This window comes from Hylobates moloch, unplaced genomic scaffold, assembly GCF_009828535.3.
Source record: "Hylobates moloch isolate HMO894 unplaced genomic scaffold, HMol_V3 SCAFFOLD_1, whole genome shotgun sequence".
NCBI classification, from domain to species: Eukaryota; Metazoa; Chordata; class Mammalia; order Primates; family Hylobatidae; genus Hylobates; species Hylobates moloch.
Window position 1 is genome coordinate 238,409,796 of NW_026652276.1, and position 14,960 is coordinate 238,424,755.

General features: G+C 52.1%; 1 protein-coding gene across 3 annotated transcripts in view; it reads right to left on the minus strand.

Annotated features, from left to right (window-relative positions):
- The window catches only part of PTPRN2 (protein tyrosine phosphatase receptor type N2), a 901,057-nt gene that overhangs the window by 437,715 nt on the left and 448,382 nt on the right, over positions 1-14,960 (minus strand). For all 3 annotated transcript variants that reach the window (XM_032753238.2, XM_058428604.1, XM_032753237.2), the window contains one exon: positions 10,799-10,878. In XM_032753238.2, coding sequence (XP_032609129.1) covers positions 10,799-10,878 — 80 coding nt within the window. The remainder of the gene's footprint in view (positions 1-10,798; positions 10,879-14,960) is intronic.

Consider the following 14,960-nt stretch of genomic DNA (forward strand, 5'->3'; position numbering starts at 1 on the left):
TATCTACAGCTGCTTCCTTCTAAACAGAAATGCAGATCTCTCTAAGCAGGAAGCACCTTAAGCTCCTGCCACCAGCATTCATTGGGGGATGTCATTTTGGTCGGTCAAGGGCTGTGAAGCTGATGGGACTTTCAATTTGTACCATTTTGTACCACGTGAGGAAATTGTGTAATTACTTTTGCCGATGACTTCATTCTTAACTTGCTTTCTCATGGTTTATAACTGTAATAAGGCAAGGTGTTGATAGAGTGCAAACTGTCTTTAAATTTAAAAGGTCTAATTGTACATCCACCTTTAATCAGTGCTAAAATATCAACACAGATTAAAACTTCCCTTCCCAAGCTGCCTTCCAGAGGATGTGATAACCCTGCTGCCAACACCGTCTTCACATGCTCTCTGTAAGCCATGGCTTTGCGTCATACGAATCATTGCATCTCGTTAGTGAAGTGGCCTCATCTTGACACAGAAGACAGTCCAGTGAGGAGTGAGCAGCACTGCAAGAAGATGTCTTAGGGCCTGACTTGGTGGGTCTTATCAGCTCAAGATCCTCTCCCATTCTTTTTAAACAAAATTTTTAGAGATAGGGTCTCACTCTATCACCCAAGCTGGGGGGCAGTGGCATGGTCACAGGTCACTGCAGCCTGGAGCTCCTGGGCTCAAGAGATCCTCCCACCTCAACCTCCTGTGTGGGACTTACAGGTGCACCACCACGCTTGGCTAAATTTTTTAATCTTCTTGTGGAGGTGGGGTCTCACTATGTTGCCCAGCCTGGTCTCAAACTCCTGGTAAGTGACCTTCCTGCCTTGGCCTCCCAAAGTGCTGGGATGACAGGCATGGCCACCACACCCCCACCTTCTCCATTCTTTACCCCCCAAAGGGCTGGGATGACAGGCTTGGCCCACCTCCTTCATTCTTTACCCACTATTGTTGCTATTCTTCTAACCCCATGAAATCTTACTGTCTGCTTGTAGCCAAGTAAAGAACACTACTGAAAAGAGAGTACTTTGTGAGGATTTTCCATGGCGTCTTTCCCACTCCAGGCATTCATGGGATGCCCAGGCACGCAAGGCCAATGGACATCTTGAGTGAGCAATGGCAACCAACAACTTATATAAACTGCTCAGACTTTACATTTTGCTCTCACCTCAAATTATTCCCAAGTCATTTGATCCGAATGCAGCCTCGCGGAGTGTAACTATTGGCCCTAGCTGACAAAGAAGGCACCCTGAGGTTTGAAAACAGTCAATGAGTTGTCCAAAGTCACAAAACAAGCAAGTAGCCGGGAGGGTGCTGTGAACTCAAGTTCTGAACTCCAAGCTCCTGTTTTTCCCTCTTCCATTTCGCCAACCTCAGCTGCCATGAAATGGCACAGAACATCCAGGTATGGCTGGAGAGGCTGATACCTGACCTAGATTTGTGCCTAATCCATGGGGCACTGCACTACAGCCAACACAGCAGACATCCAAAAGCAGGGACTGACCTAGAGTAAGGAGGCTCCATTGCCCTCAGCTTCACTAGGTAAGCAGCCAACTGCTGTGGAGGTGCTCGTGGTGGAGATGCTCATGGCGTGGAGGCGCTCGTGGTGGTGGAGGCGCTCGTGGTGGTGGAGGCGCTCGTGGTGTGGAGGCGCTCGTGGTGTGGAGGCGCTCGTGGTGTGGAGGTGCTCGTGGTGGTGGAGGTGCTCGTGGTGTGGAGGCGCTCGTGGTGGTGGAGGCGCTCGTGGTGTGGAGGTGGTCATGTAGGATCTAAATGCCATTCAATTGAACCCTTTTGGTTCTGCTGACCAGCATGCATTTAACCCACACATCATCACCCAAGGACTCTTGTCCAATAATGCAAATACCTAGAATGCTGTCCTGGCCGATAAGTCAGAGGCCTGGTGGTGTGCAGTGCCCTCCTTATTAAGAAGGATTACAGGGCCAGGGAACTCAGGTACCAGCCTTGCCGTATGAATCATCAGGTAAATTTTCAAGAATGGGCCGTCAGAGCTTTGGCATTCCCGTGCTGGGAGGAAAAGTGCAAAGAATCAGACCCAAGGCCTGAGAGCCCAGGGACCTTGGGCGGGTGTTGACCATGTAAGATCTGCCTGTGACAAGCGTCCCCAGCAGATGAGTTTCTGAGCAATTGTTTCCCAAGTGCTGAATATCCTCATGCTGGTCCCAAGCGCTCAGGGACCCCTCCCTACCCATCCCAGGCAGCTCTCAGACTTCACTGAACCCCCCCTGCCTTCCAACCAAGAGCCGCTTCTCCCAAGTCCTGGTGTCAGGAGGAACTTTCCTGGGCTCACCAAGGTGACACTGTGTTAGTCTGATCAACTGTGCACTCACAGGGGCCACCAACTGCCAAGAGGTTTGTGCCAAGGGGTTCGTGCCACACACTCCAGCTGCTGTGTAGCCCCGCAGGGTCCCCAAAGCACAAGGAGAAAACAAGGGGAGAGTTTCAGATGCGAAAGGGCTGGTGGAACATAATTTTTTAAATATTGAGCCTTTCAGAGTCTCTCAAGTCATAATATTTGGACAATTCATGTCTCAAGACCTGAGCTTGTCCCAAGGGGCCCATAGGCATGGCAGAGCAGGAGAAACCCTCTGCCCTGCCTGAGATGGCCCATGCTTGTGACCTGGTGCAGCTGCAGGGCAGGACTCCTGAGCCGACCATCAGGGACCCAGGGCAGTGGCTCGGCTGTAGCTGAGGCAGGATCTGCTGGGAAGGTGGGTGCCCAGCACCATCTTTGCACTCTGCACCACCTTTGCACTCAGCACCACCTTTGCACTCAGCACCATCTCTGCTCCTCTGCCCCTACTGCTTCTGTCGAGTTGCCATGGGAACTGGTATTGGTAGAAGAACTCCCAAGAAGTGGCTTCTGGCAGACATCGGCCTCCCCTCAGCTCAGAGACAGCCTGTGAGCCGCAGCTGCAGGAGGAAGGAGCGTGGTGGGCACCTGTGTGCTGGCTGGAAGTCGTGTCTCCAGGTGCCCGGGGGAGGATGTGGGCCCATGCCTTGGTTTCAGGGCTGCACTGGCCTCTCCCTGCAGGCTCCAAGTGCACCTTCCTCGGGCACCCCTTGTTTTCCTCCTTCAGGTCTCAAAGCAATGCCATGCCAAGCTGCTCTGCAGCACACAGCCCTGGTTTAAAATGAGCCACTTTCTGCTCCAGTATAAAGACACTACCCTTTCTATGCGGAGATGAGGCCACTTCCTACCAAGGTATGAAGACACTGCCCTTTCTATGCAGAGGTGAGGGAAAGAGTGGAAACAGCATTCGCTTATGGACAAAGAGCAAAAGAAAAGGCTGTGAAAACAGGCATGGCAGCCTCGCATCATGGAAGGACCAGGGCTTCAACACAGCAAAACAGAGAGCCAAGCGGACAGCAGGATCCTCCAGCAAAACCTGAGGCCTCGTCCCCCAAGCCCACAGCCCAGCGGCATCTCCACCAGCATACGCGGCTCCTCTGGGACTCCCCTCTAGCACAACTCACCTCCAGTGGGCTAGGACGGCTACCAAAGGAGGACATATGTGCCCTGGCCACGGCCGCCAGCCATCCTGCCATCCTCCCATCAGTCTCTAACCCCACAGGGCCTGGGGCAGTGAAGAGAGACATCCACGTGTGGGGAAGAGAAACACTTGGGAAACTCAGCAACGCCAGCAATGTGCTCCGTGACCCCCCAACAGCCAGCAAAACCCCCTCCTGCACATCCAGGGTGCAGGGCCTTCTGCTGGATTTCACCTCCCCTGGCAGCTGACTGCACCCGCATCAGAGCCTCCCGCTGACGATCCCTCTGCTGGGAGGCTGGGCATTCTGTGGAAAGAACAGCTGGGACCCCCTCAGCAGCCTCCCAGGCATCAGAGGGCGCAGGGAGGTGGTGGTGATTCACTGTGTTTCTAACAGGTCCTCTGGCCATGGAAGCCTCCTGCACATGTGAAAGCCTACAGAGAACCCCACGCAGTTCAAAACTCTCACTCACGTTTTTCAGAAGCGGGTTTTACAAATTTTGGCGTGAAAAGGTCTTAGCGGCATTTCTATGGGTGTTTATCTAGGCTGCTCCCAAACCCCAGCCAACTAGGGGTGAGCTCCCGTGGCCATCTGTGACAGTCAGCCCCTCGCAGTGGACGTGCCGATGTGGCTCCCGAGGTGGAGAGGAAGCTGGAGGCCCTGGGGGCTCTTCTCCCTGCTCAGGGTGTGAATTCTAAATGAACGTGAATGCGAGGACAAAATGGACCCTGCTCTCCCCAGCAGTGAGCTGGAGGGGGGCCAGGTGCTCCCCAGCAGTGAGTCAGAGGGAACCAGGTGCCACCCTCTGCCAGCAGGATCAGCATTGCTCGCTCATTTGCAGGTGAGAACGAGCTGCTCTCATTAATGGTATTTCCAGTGCATAAACCTCCCTGTATAAAAATGAACGCAGAAAAGTGGCTGCTGAGCAAGACAGTTTCCTAGCCCTTCATTTAGCAGCATCCCCACATGTCCCCCAAATGTGGCTCCTGGAGTTCCAGGCTGGTAGCCCTGTCAATGATGGCAATGCAATTATTTTCTACCACAGCGTTGTCTGCGCTCAGGGGAAAGCCATGATGAAGGTGGCTTTCAGGACTTGTAATTACAGAGCCATGGGTGGCCTCTGTCCTCGCAGCCGGGAAGGTCAGCACAGGTCTTGGGTGCTGCCGGCCCCGAGCTCCACTCCTGCAAACGCTTGTCAAAATGCCAGAAGTAATTACCTGGCTGTTCAGAATGGAGTCGTGGGGTGCAGCTCCTACCATCTCCGATTCCGTAAAGCCTCCATCCAAGCCGAAACTTGTTTACAACCTCCCTGGGCTGCAGCCACGGGGCACCTGCTCTTCAGCAGGCAGAACCTCGCCACAGTCCTTACCAATGCTCCCGTCTGCCGGTCCCCCTGCAGCCCAGGGGAGGTGCTGCCATGCAGGTGGGAGTTCTTGTTCTGTGTCCAGCCCACATGGCCCTGGACACAAGCTAGGGCTGGTTCACACACTGCAGCCCCCCTCCCCACCCCCGACGCAGCAGGTCCAGCAGGAGACGGGCACTGAGCCTGCGGGGTCCTCTGTGCAGACCCCACCAGCCCCACCGGCCCACCTTTCCTGCGCCGCGCCCTCCACTCCTTAGTCTTTTTCTCCTAGAGGCTCCTCTTTTTAGTTACTCCTCATCGCCTGTGTCTGTGCGTGAGTCAGGGACGTTCCAAGAGCAGGAGGAGAGCATGGTGCTTCCCCCTGAGCATTGCGCTCGCCCACCCTCGGTGACACCTCAGCCAGGCGAGCTGTGGGATCCTCAACCTTGTGGCTGCAGAGCGGCAGGATGAGCACGAGCCTCACGCCAGCCACAGCTGGAGCCCAGGAGCCCCCAGCCCATGCTGATCCTGGCAGCAGCTCAGCTCCACGGAGGAGGTGACACGGCGGCCCACGTGCAGTGGAACCTGGGGCTGGGCTGCCCAGGCCACACCTCCAGCCTCTCTGCTCTGGCGCTGTTTCCTCAGCTGTGCCCTGCAGGTCTGGCGAAGGGGAGCGCTGGGATCCCCGTGGCTGGAACACCCTTGAGGAGAGTGCGGGTCCTTGGAGAGTCACTTTCATCAGTTTGACAGGTGTCTCATTCACCTGCACATGGAGGCAATTTTCTCAGCAAGTGGCTTTTTTGAACATTTCCAAAGCATCCTCCTTCATTTCTAATAAGAGTGCAACTTCCTTTCCACACTCACGGCTCAGGAGTTCCTCTTGTCTTGTTCCAATCTCTTAATCACGAGGGTGGTACCAGGGCATGGATGGGCTTCGGGCCCCACCAGCGCACAGCTCCACCCGGCATGGCCTCCCTGGGGAGTGGGTGTGTGGGAGCATGGATGGCTTTGGGCCCCACTGCTGGTGACCAGCATGCAGCTCCACCTGGTGTGGCCTCCTTGGGGAGCTGGTGTGCAGGAGTCAGATGAGGGATGTCTGCTGCTTGTGAACCAACGCTGCAGCAAGGCACCCCTCCCCCCGCCCCGGGGCCAACCTGCCCGTGTCCACCTCAGCGGAGCTGATTCCATCAACTGCAGTGAAATTTGGGCCCAAGTCCCTCTTAGTGGCTGCTGAAGATGAAGTTCCCACACTATGAAGCCCGACTCTGAATTCCACCTTGCCAGCGTCTTTCTGGCATGTCCTTGGCACACTGGACCCCACACCCAGGCTGCACCATTCTTGTTCCTCTCACCTTCAGCCCCTGAGACTCACACTAGTCCACGTGCTCTGCCCAAAGGCCAGCTTCTCTGTGGAGCCTCATCTAAGCCCTGCCCTGCCCTTCCCGATGTGCCATCCACTGCCCCAAAGAACTCCCGTCTGAACAGCCCTGGCACCGGGGTGGGGGGAGCTTCTGGAGGGCAGGGCCACTGACTTCCAGAGTGATATTACCTTAGGAAGGTATGATGCGTTGCCCAAGACAGAATCTGCACAGGGTGGACCAGACCGTGAAGCACCGATGCCCGCCTGGGGTCGATAGTTAAGGCTGGCTGGATTGTGAAGTATGTATTATACAGGACTTCACTTCACTTTGCCATTACGCTTTTCAAAATAAACACGTTTGTCTGCTTTACCAGAGGCCAGAAGCCTGGGCAGCCCTTGCTCCAGCAGAGAGGCCTGTGGCTAATGCAGAACACTGTGGGCTGTGGGGTCCAGGCATCCGCACAGAGTTCAGTTCTGAGCTGGGATTCAAGAGAGGCTCATGAGAGAGGAGGGGAGCCTCTTCCTCCATGTGGACACGCTACATACGAGATGCGAAACACAGACAGCAGCAGCACAGCAGACACGACCCTGCTCCAACACTCACCAGCTTCACAAAGACGCTGAACAGGCAGAAGCAGGAGGACATCACGGAAAGTCACTGTACCTCCGAATACAGAGGCGCTGCTCGTGAAATGACACAGGGCGCCTCTCCAACAGGCTGAAACAATGGCAGCCGAATACCGTGTCTTAGAGGCTGTCAGGCGGAGGATGCTGAGGTCAAAGGGGGAAACTGCTCAGGACAGGAGCCCCCCATGAGCCTCACCCCCACCATGCAGGGTCAACACAGGAGCCCCCCAAGAGCCACACCCCCACCACACAGGGCTGAGTGCCAGAGACACACCCTCCGTGGCGCCCGAGAGGGAATATTTGAGGAAACAGCCTGAACTCGGCCTGAAGGAAACTGGGCCCAGCACGGGAGGGGATTCCTGGCAATAAGCTCATAACCCCAGGCAGCCCCGCAGGTCACCAGGTGGGGATCTCTGCAGACGGGGAGCCACAGGCAGCCCCGTGGGCCACCAGGTGGGGGTCTCTGCAGACGGGGAGCCACAGGCAGCCCCGCAGGTCACCAGGTGGGGGTCTCTGCAGATGGGGAGCCAGCAAAAGCAAACACTGTTTCTAAAGGATGATTAATTACCTTTTCTTTGAAAAGAGCAATACAAAAATTGATCAGAAATATACTATTTAAGAAGAAACTACCAAGGAAATGAAAAATAAAAAGGATTTTTCTGTTCTGGCAGTTCGACTACATGACTGAACCACAGCGATTAAAAGTAGCTACCAGTCATTTCTATGTACTTTGTGGTAGAATAAGTGCCTCCTTGAGCAAAACCTACTTATTTTTAATATTCACTAATACCCTGTGCTCATACCCAAGGTCATGAATTAGCAGAATTCCCGGGAAAGCATTGCCTAGGATAAAGAAGAGACTCTGAATAATGAAAAGCAGCTGCCCTTCTCATGCGGCATCAATACCACGTGACGTTTGATGGGGACTAATGTGGGATTAACTACATGCCTATTCATTAGGTTTTGTATCATTTTGTATAAAATTAGCAAAATGAATGCCCTTTGAATTCTACCACCAGGGTGATCTCCCTGCATTAATAACAGCAGCCTCAGGTCCTCAGGTCCTCAGGCCCTTGAGGGAACCAGACGCAAGCAGCCATTGGGCTTCCAGGCAGCTGGCAGGTGCAGGCAGCACCCAGCACTCCCAGTAATTTCAACAGCAGGCTCTCGAGTTCCGTATGTTGGTAACACAGGCACCACCACACGTCCTTCCAAAGGTGTCCGCCCATCACCATAGGGCATTTGTGATGACACTATTAGGATTCCACATCATCTTTTAAAACAGAAACCACAAGAAACTCCTTTTGAATTTGAAATTCTTCCCTGCTATCACGTCAGCCTGTCTACGTCTCACCTGAAACTCAGTAAGGGGCTCCTCTTCACTGTGCTAAGCGCTCTCCCAAGGCCGATGGGCCAGTCACCGTGCCAAGTGCTCTCCCAAGGCTGATGGGCCAGTCACCACACGTGGGCATGTCCACTGCCTAACTGCAAGATCTTCACGGTCAGAAAATTCTTTTTTATAATCTCTTGGTTTTTTGTTTGTTTGTTTGTTTTTGAGACAGGGTCTCCCTCTGTGGCCTGGGTTGGAGTCCAGTGGTGCAATCTTGGCTCACTGCAACCTCTGCCTCTTGGGTTCAAGTGATTCTCCCACCTCAGCCTCCTGAGTAGCTGAGATTACAGGTTCGCACCACCACACCCAGCTAATTCTTTTGTATTTTTAGTAGAGATGGGGTTTCACCATAGTGATCAGCCTGGTCTCGAACTCCCAACCTCAAGTGACCCGCCTGCCTTGGCCTCCTAAAATGCTGGGTTTACAGGCATGAGCCACTGCACCCGGCCAGTCTGTTTCTTATATAGCATCAGGCACATTCATGACACCATAGAATTATTCAAAATAATTCTTTAAAAATCATGCATGAATGTAAACAATTTTGCACACGTTCAACAAGCAAGAAACATTCTAACTCACACAGCCACAGGAGTTAACATAGATACACTGGTGCAAGTTAGCAAATTCAGGTGTTCAGAAAGTTGTCGATATGAGACTCAAATGTACGTTTCCTATGTGACACCCCCTTGGTGCAGCACTTCGATAAATAACATGAACACATTTGAAATGACCCAGAAACTACCTTTCAAATAATCAACCTCATTTTCTCTAGAGAGCCATAAAATAAATCAAAGGTGCTTGTCTGTGAGTATATTGTTATGATTTTTAAAAATATAACAAGATTGCCATTCCTAGCATCCTTGAGGTCCAGCAAACCTAATTCCAGTGGCATTGCTCCCCAGTACTGGAGAAACTGCCAATCATGGAATAATTATCAATGCATTTCTGCATAATACCTGATCACGGATTTGGTCTTAAATACCTCCAATAATCACTTCTGACAGGGAACTGGAGCAAGCGAAACAGATGCCATGGAGGGAGGGAGCTCTGGCAGCCACGAGGCACTGAAGCTGTTGCTGGGAACCCCCCATTCCTCTTGTGTGGCAGTGTTTGGCATGGATCCTGCTGACTTTTTGCGCTGGGACCACACTGGACTGCCCAGCTGGAGTAAGGATGCTGGGCTGCTTTTCCGAGTTACACCCCAGCTCCACAAGCCTCACAGCAAAGTATGGCAGCAAAATGGGACTGGGGACTCAAGTCTCCACAAACCTTAAATCAGACTGCAGAAGTTTAGTACAACTTTGCAAAGCACTGTATTTCAACCACAAATTCTCAGCCCCCTAAATCACTGCCTTGAGCAAAGGAGTTACTGAGGGCATGAGGATATCCTGTAAGCAAAACCCACAGCAGCCAAAACAGATAGAACCAGCAATTTGCTCCATCCCATAGAACATGGCGGCTACTTCACGCCTTGATTACTTTCACTGGAAAAAGAAACTTCAAGTTTACAGGGTGCCAGTACAGTGACGCCTCAATCAACGAAAACTAAGTATCGAAATCCCGAAACAAACCAGAGTATTTTGCTGCATTTTACACTGGGAAAAAAAGACACAAATTTAAGCAAAAAAAAAAAAAGTTCACAGATTTAGCAATATAAAGGACTGGCTAAAACCAAGAGTCATTTCCTGCTGTGGCTGGGTCAGTGCGTTCCGCCCCGTCTTATCAGTGATGACAGAACGGGAGCGCCCTGCCTGCAGAGCGGCCCTAATGCACTGAAAACCATCAGGCTGAGGTTCTGTTACACTTCCTGTCTTTTTCTTACTAGGCAGGAAGATTAAACAATACACTCTACAAGAGTTTTCAACAAGCTAAAAAAAAAAAAAAAAGGCAGGTTGAGGAAAATGCAGCACTGTGTCCACCACCCCATTCTGTTGCTCAAGACTCTGGAGAGTGAAGCTTTGTGTTTTTCACCAATGACAATTATCAATCATATAACAAAGATCACTCAAGCTCTATCTGCAAGTACATCTCAAAAATGTGTGATTCGCAATGCCCAGAACCCTGGGCTCTAAACAGTGAAACCATCTCTAAGTCGGCTGGTTTTTATTGAAATCTCCCAGATCCTCTGTGGTGTCTCTGCCCACCACAGTCAGGAGCAGGGCTGGTGTGTGCTCCTGGTCTGGTACAGAATGAAAAACCTCAAAGCAAAATTGCACGTGCTCTGCACACACTGGAGTTACTACAAACACCAAATCTTGCTTTTCCAAAAGCCGGACTTGTTCTCGGTCACTTGCAGCCCTGTGTCTCCTGCCTTCTATCTGTGCCAGGTCCATGCATCAGGGCACTCCAGTCCCTCTGCAAACAGTGAAATCCAGACAGTGCCCACGGACAGCCACGTTGCCCTGCGACTGCCCCTCGTCCTCTCACTACACACCAGCTTTCCACAGAAACTACGACCTTGCTTTGGGTTGCTTCCTATGGGTAGTGCGAGTCTCTCTCTCTGCCTGGCTGTGCATGTGCATGTTTGCGTGCATATATGTGTGTGCACACGTGTGTGTGCGTGTACATGTGTGTGCGGAAACAGCCTCACCTGTGGTCTTCTGCACATCCTCAGTGGTCACGTTTTGGACATTGGCGCTCACTTTGAAGGTCACTGCTGGTCCGAGAACCCTGGAAGGGATAATTTAAAATCAGTTCATAACGAAGTCTACATGCCACACTGCTTTTCTGAAAATGACGTGGAAAACACTGGTGTATTTTTTAAAATGTAAACATCCAAGGCCACTGCGGCTCCAGGCGTCAACTCCACCAGACATCGGTTTTCCTTCACACCATGACCTTTGTTTCCATTTGCCAGGAATTCCATTTTTGGGGCTTTGCTTTTCCAAAACACACATCACAGTGTAGTATGCTATCCTAAAAAATTCACATCAACCTCCAAACTCAGCAACAGCAAGCAGATATTCTTGCCAGGGAAAAAGAAAAGTTGTTATTGAAATAGATTTTAGTCTTTGGCCCCCAAGGGAGATGTATGAATCAAGAGCAGAGAGGAAAGAGACTAGTATTTTTAAAATTCTTTTGACAGGAACCATTTAAAAAACTACTAAAGTCATTAAGAACTACTCTGTATAAAAACAACTGGCAGGGAATTGCTAGACAGGAATTATCAAAATTGTTTGAAGCTTTTTAAATGCTATGTCAACCATAATTTTGAAAAAAATACATTCCTTTTTAAGCCATTTAATTCATCTGAAGACCCCATATGCAGTAGGAACTGATTATTGTGCCTACAGCCATATCGAAATGAATTGGGAATCCAGGGTCCGTTTCCAAAGACAGACAGACCCAACCCCATGTCCACAGGTGACAGCCATAGATAGCTCTTCCTGGAACAGACCCCTTAAATGTCTTCTAAGAAGAGGACCCAATTTAGGTGGGAGAGGGCAGCTAAGACTGTTGCTTCTTAGTCCCTGGGAGGTGTCTGCACTGCCATCTAAGCTGTGAAACTGGCTACCATGTAGCCCAGGGTCCCTTGCTGTCCCCACTGCAGCCACACACCCTTGCTGACGGGTACAAGCCCAGCTGGCCGGAAGTGCAACAGGTCGGCTGCCTCCCCTCCCTCCCCCACACCCATCTCCCCTCCCACCCTCCACCACAGGCTCATCCCAAGGCAGCATATGACAAACAGGCTGTGGATTTTGCACCCAAAATCCTTTCAACCTCACATGTATTTTTGATTCAAATATCTCTGCTCATGATACCTTAGTCCCAACCTCTGGTCTTCCTCGTTGGGATTTTTGCTCATGCTCCCGGCCAGGGCCAGCTCCTCCACGTGCAAGCCCTCGGTGAAGGGGACTGCCGTGCCATTACAAGGCAGCACAGTTACCATCCTAACACCATGGCTGAATATTCCACGTGGAAGTCTTAGCATCACTTCGAACTCAACAAGGTCTCCCTTGAATCAGCACCTGCTCTGAGGAGCACACAGCGTTCTAACCTGACGGATATTCCCTTTGGCTTCCTTATGCCAGGAATATCCAGCTAGTCACCAAATTCTGCAGAAACCCTTGGAAAATGTACCATGTCCACCACTGTCTCTTGGTTCCCACTGTGATCCTTCTAGCCCAAGCCTGTGCCCTGTCACAGCAGAGCTGAGTGACTTCCTGCGTCCAGCTCTACTGTATGCAAAATGTCCTTGGAAGCCGCCTCCAGGGCTGACCATGGAGCAGAAGCTGGTGTCTTCTTGAGCCCAGGCCCCAGGCCTGTCTACGGTGCCTCGGCTGGGCCCTCTGCTGGTCCCCACTATGGGCCCTCAGAAAGGAGGAGGCCACTCCCTCCCTGAACTGCAGCTGTCCTGCCAACTACGTCTCACTTGCTCATGAGTGCTGAGTTCTGCCCCCTCTCAAAGCCCTACTCCCGAGTGAGCACCGTGAGAGTGGCCGATTCTCCCTGTCTCCACAGTCTTCCTGAAGGGCCCTGAGTGCCTGTGCTCAAATGGCATGCCAGGCGTTTTATTGATGTTTTCCTTCTTCCCGAGTGGAGGATGGGCTCTTTGAGGCATGCATGATGGTTTCTGCCACGGCCTCACCCACGCAGGAGATGATCAATTCATATTTGTGACCAGTTCAACATTTCAGTTGAATGGTTTTCTAAACTTAAGAGAAAGTCCTCATTAACACAAGCAGCACTCATGTACCCCCGAAACAACGCTGAGGACAGAGAGCTCAGCCACAGGGCTTCAAGCTTACACACGGCGTCTGTGAAACTGTGAACCTCGACTACATCTGAAGATTCCCTGACAGATGGGACTGGAATTTCCTAAACCTAATTTTTCCCTCAGGTGCTGAAAGTTTTCTCTAAAGGCTGTGAGGAGGTTCTTGGTTCCTCAGAGTCCAAAGACCCAGCCTCCTATGCTATGAAGAAGCATGTGACCCATACGTGGCCCCGTATTTCACGTGGGGGCCGCAGGAGAGGCCCCCACAGCCCATGTCCTTGCTTGCACACAAGCCGAGTGTCACCGTCGCGTGGGGCTGCGGTCGTCACCAGGGAGTGCTCCTGACGCCCTCGGGGTACATCTCACAGGCGGTGAGCACCCAGTGACTGTCCCCGTCAGCCCCAGCGAGACCCAGGTGCCTGCGGCCACGGTGGGCTGAGCCCTGGCTCTGGCCCTTGTGCTCCCAGGAACCCTGCGGGAGGACGGGGCATGAGGAGCCATCTCCAGAGGAGACTCAGAGGGTCGGTAACGTGACCCCAACTGCATAACCTTCCCTAACTTGAATACGTGCAGGCTCTTCCCTAAAATCCACAGTGGCTGCTCTGACGTGGGAAGAAGTCTCTATCCCGAGGCCCCACTACAGGTCTAATTCCGTGAGTCACTGTTCTGTGGCCCTCCTGGGCCCTTCCGCTGGGCCTCAGTTTACTCAGCTGTCAAGTGTGGCAAGGCCCACAGGTCCTCTTGGACTTGCTCTGGCCTAGGAGACCCTGGTTTTCAATAAACCTGGTGCCCAGGCCCAGCGGGTCTGCAGTAAACAGGGGCGACACTGGGGGCTCCAGAGCTGAGCTGCCGGCTCTGCCCTCGGCACCATCAGCAGCAGAGATTCCTCCCCACAGGAAGAACTTGCCCTGGCATTTGTTACCAACCCCACACCCCCACCCCCCATCTGCTGTGCTGGTGGCAGATGGCTGAGTGCTGTGTGGTCCAGGTGAGAGGCTTCTGGGGAGGGAGTGAGGTCAGCCTTCCCACCAACTTCTTTCTAACCAGGGAGGCTTGGTTGTCTCTGCCATCTTGTTTAGCTTTCTGTCTCTTTAGACATTTGGGGAAAATTGAATAAATCCCATGTGCATATTGCCGGCATCAAAAGGGGAATTTCTGTACTAATCAGGAAATAAAAAGTAAAACAGAGATGCCTAGAGCCCTGCAGAGTCTCTTAGGAGCAAGTATTGCACCTAATATTACAGCTCTCAGGGAGAAAACAAGTTTTTCGTGAGCAAGTTTGCTTTTGACAACTGGCGTTTGTCATGTATGGTGTGTCAGGCATACACTTACCAGCTCTACTGTGGTTAAAGCAGCAGCAAAGAATTAGGGTTAAGATTGGGTAAAAATTATTGAAGCAGACATAAAGAAACCCGGACACTAAGTTACACGGAAACATCCAAGTTTAACGAAGAAACAGATACTAATTTTGACTTTTGGATTTTCATTCGGATTCAACAAGTAATGACTGAGAATACTAAAGTCAGTTCTCATTCTTCCAGGCAGCTGTGTTCTCTAAAGTCATCAGAAAGCAGATGCTGAGCCATTGTTCCTATGGGGAACAGACGGTGAGGCTCCTATGAGCCTCTGGACAGAGCGTTTTTGTCAACTGATGGACATATAACCTTATTTTATGTGTGTTTCTACTCAAAGACTCATTGAATGTACGTGGTTGGGTTATGAATGCTGAGCTCACAGCATGCCCCCACGACACCCGTCCACACCCACGACACCCACCCACACCCACAATGCCCGTCCACACCCACGACGCCCGTCCACACCCACAATGCCCATCCACACCCACGACGCCCATCCACACCCACGACACCCACCCACACCCACGACGCCCATCCACACCCACGACGCCCGTCCACACCCACGACGCCCACCCACACCCACGACGCCCATCCACACCACGATGCCCGTCCACACCCACGACGCCCGTCCACACCCACGACGCCCGTCCACACCCACGACGCCCGTCCACACCCACGACGCC